This window comes from Strix aluco, chromosome 34, assembly GCF_031877795.1.
Source record: "Strix aluco isolate bStrAlu1 chromosome 34, bStrAlu1.hap1, whole genome shotgun sequence".
NCBI lineage: Eukaryota > Metazoa > Chordata > Aves > Strigiformes > Strigidae > Strix > Strix aluco.
In genome coordinates this window covers 529,052-532,567 of record NC_133964.1, presented here as the reverse complement: position 1 = coordinate 532,567, position 3,516 = coordinate 529,052, and the positions used below count along the sequence as shown (strand labels likewise).

At 50.3% G+C, this 3,516-nt stretch overlaps 1 protein-coding gene across 1 annotated transcript; it reads left to right on the top strand.

Moving 5' to 3' along the window:
- The first annotated feature begins 1,486 nt into the window (after positions 1 to 1,486).
- On the top strand, positions 1,487 to 2,511 carry LOC141917115 (olfactory receptor 6E1-like). Its single transcript, XM_074810207.1, is given in 4 exon segments — positions 1,487 to 1,558; positions 1,834 to 2,008; positions 2,011 to 2,197; positions 2,199 to 2,511. Coding segments are annotated over 4 exon segments (747 nt in total).
- The last annotated feature ends 1,005 nt before the right edge of the window (positions 2,512 to 3,516 follow it).

Genomic DNA, 3,516 nt, shown 5'->3' with positions numbered 1-3,516 from the left:
CTGAGGAACCTGCTTGGAAGAATCCCAGGGCATAAGACACTGAAGAGAAGAGGGGAGAGCTTTTTGATGGTCAAGGGTCTCCTCTTCAAGCTGCAGAAAAGTCCATCCATAGATGCAGGAAGTCAAGCAACATGGCAGGCGTCTGCTTTGGATGAGAATGAAGGTCCTGACAAAAATGAAGCATGAGGAGGCAACACAGAGAAGGTGGAAGCTGGCTGCCTTCCAGCCTCAGTGGTTCTGTGACTGTGCTGGAGAGAGACATTGGTGTGTGTGTGCTGATCCCAGGACCAGCTCTTGGACAGGTGCAGAGCCTAAGATCAGCTCCTGGAGAGATCACTACTGGACACGTGTCTATAGAGGCCGATGTTTCCCACTCCCACAGCCCAGCATACAAACAGCCCAAACCTCGTTTCTCCTTTCTCCACTGACAGTCGTTGTGCTTGGCCTACAGACCTCCTGAGGTCCCGTCCAGGATGAGTGATGGTGCATTTCCTTCCACCACAGCTCTTCCCTTGATGATGACACAGAGAGCGCTCACGTTCCCCATGACCATGGAAGGGAGGAGACATAAGCTTGGAGTGATCAGATGTGGCTTTCTGTCCCCCTGAAGTCACTGACACAGGGCTGCTCGTCAGGGAAACTCTGATGCAGGCATCATCATGTCTGAGCTTAACCTTTGCTTTTCTTTTTCTTCCTTTTCCCTCCCAAGTTCTTCTCTTTGATCACCCTCATACATTCCTCTACAAACAGCCCAACTCTGCTCTTTCCCCACTGCCCCTGGCTTTGCTGGCTTCCTGCCCTCCTAGAGTGTTTCTAAGAGTGTTGTCATGTTGATTCCTCCCTTGGTCAGTACAAACCCAGCAATTCCTTTTATTAGCTGTGGTGTCCTGCAGTTTCTTATCCTGTGATCTTGTGTTGATGGCTCACCACAATCAGGGTGAGCCACCTGCACACAAACATTGACAGCCAGAAAAATGGAGCTTCAGTCCAGGAGGCCTTTGAGAAACTCTGGGTTTTGGCCAAGAGAAAGGTTAAGTTTTAGAAGGAGAAGTGGCCAGTCCTTCACTGGGGGGAAGAATAACCTCTATTGATCCCCAGGTGTAAGAAATCAGGAAAGGAAGGCAAGAGACCAGCATGGCTGAGTGGAGACCTGCTGGTCAAAGTAAAGGGCAAGAAGGAAATGCACAGGCAGTGGCAGCAGGGACAGGTACCCTGGGATGAGTAGAGAGACGCTGCTGGGTTGTGTAGGGATGGGGTCAGGAAGGTCAAGACACAGCTGGAGCTGAACTTGGCAAAGGATGCAAAGAATAAGAAAAAGGGCTTCTACAGGTACATCAGCCTGAAAAGGAAGATCAAAACAACTGCATCCACCTGATTAGCAAAACTGTGAAACTAGTAACAGTGGACAGGGAGAAGTCTGAGGTACTCAACAACATTACTTTCTAAGTCTTCTCTGGCAGCATCTCTTCCCACACCTCTCGAGTGGATGGACCACAAGGCAGGAACTCAGGAGAAAAATCCCTCCCTGTCAGAGGACTGGAGCAAAGTCCCTCCCACTGTAAGAGAAGATCAGGTTCAGGACCACCTGGGGAATTGAACATACATAAGTTTGTGGGACATGATGAGCTCTATCCCAGAGTCCTGAGGGAAATGGCTGATCTAGTTGCGAAGCCACTCTCCAGGATATTTGAAAAGTTTTGGCAGTCAGGGAAAATCTCTGGTGCCTGGAAAAAGTGAACCATTGCACCCATTTTTTAGAAAGGTAGAAAGGAGGACCCTGGGAACTAGCAGCCTATCAGCATCCCCTCTATTCCTGGAAACATCACGGAACAGATCCAGCAGCAGCAGCAAAGGAGGTGCTTTGCCCAATCCTATTTCTATTTTGCCCTGGACTGTACAGAGTTGGTTCTCCTTGCTGTCATGTCCTTTGACCGCTGTGTTGCTCTCTGCCAGCCTTTGTGTTACGCCGCCATCATGAAGCCTCAGCTCTGCATCCACCTGGCTCCTGCTGCTGGGTCATGGGCATCACACTCTCGAGTTACCGTCTGGTACTCCTCTACCAGCTGACTTGCTGTGGCTCCAACAAGATCCACCATTTCCTTTGTGACAACTGCCCCTTATTCAAACTGTCCTGCTCTGACAGCAGCCTGCTGTGGAAAATAGACTCTGGTTTAATATCAGTTGGCCGACTGGCTTCCTTGTTTAACTCTGGCATTTTACATGCGCATCCTTTTCTGTATTCTACACCTTCCAGCAGCCTCTGCGAGGAAAAAAGCTTTTCCTACGTGTTCTTCCCATCTCACCACCTTGGCCATTGCATATGGGAGCTGCATTGCTCTCTACGTGCGACCTTCAGAAGATGTTTCCTTGGAGACAAACAGACCTGTAGCTTTGCTGAACACTGTCCTGTACCCATTCTTAAATCCGCTCATCTACAGACTTAGAAACAAGACGGTGATCCTGGCCCTGAACGAAGCCATTGCCCGTGCGACACTACAGCTTTTCCCCTAATCACGGTGCATTTCTGGACAGCAGTTCCAGTGATCTGCTCTCATCTGTTAAATAGCACCAGTGCACAGGTGTGTCACCTCCAAATACAGATGCCTCAGGAGATTTCAGTCTTGTTGGACTGTGTCAGGTGAAGTGAGAAGCAGCTCATCTGCACACACAAAGGCGGCACCAACAATGGCAGGAGGAGTAACTCAGTTAACACCCTGCCCCAGCTGCTCCCAGGCCCATCACAGCAGAGCCACCAGCTCATCAGGAGCCCATCTCCACAAACCGAGAAGAGCCCCAAGGCACAGGGGCAGGTGGGATCCCAATTTACAGGCTCCTGAGGAATGAACGTCTTGTCCCAGCTCCTTCCAGGGCTGCCCTGGGACAGCCACCAGCCCCCTTGTCCAGGGGTGAAACCCGTCAGGATGGGCCACTGAGAGCAGCTCTGGGTCAGCATTTGGACTGAGGGGATTGTTGCCTAGGGGTGTGGGACACATGATGGGATGCAGGGGAAGAGCATTTTTGGATTGAACAGGGCTTATTATGGGATGTTTAAGGGAAGACCCCAACAAGGGCAGCCTGTCCTGTCTTTTCATTAAACTTAATTTCTAACTCTTTCCTGTGTGAGGGAATCTCTCTTCTGTGTGAACATGTGAGCATGGGGGTGTGAGTGCAGCAACTGGAGCAGGAGCAGGGGGTCAGACAGCCCATATGTCATCAGTGCCAGCAACTGAGAGACTGGAGTGAGTGAACTTAAGAGTCTGTGTGTGACTGGGGTGGTCTGTGCCAGCATCTGGAACGGGGCTGCGGCCTCGAGGGCTTGTATGTCCAGGTGCCTGCAACTGGGGAGGCTGGTATCCAGGGGCAGCTGCTGAGGAGAGTGAGTGTCCGAGACCAGCTGCTGGAGGGATCCACCTTGTACAGGAATATAGGATAGAATAGAATAGAATAGAATAGAATAGAATAGAATAGAATAGAATAGAATAGAATAGAATAGAATAGAATAGAATAGAATAGAAT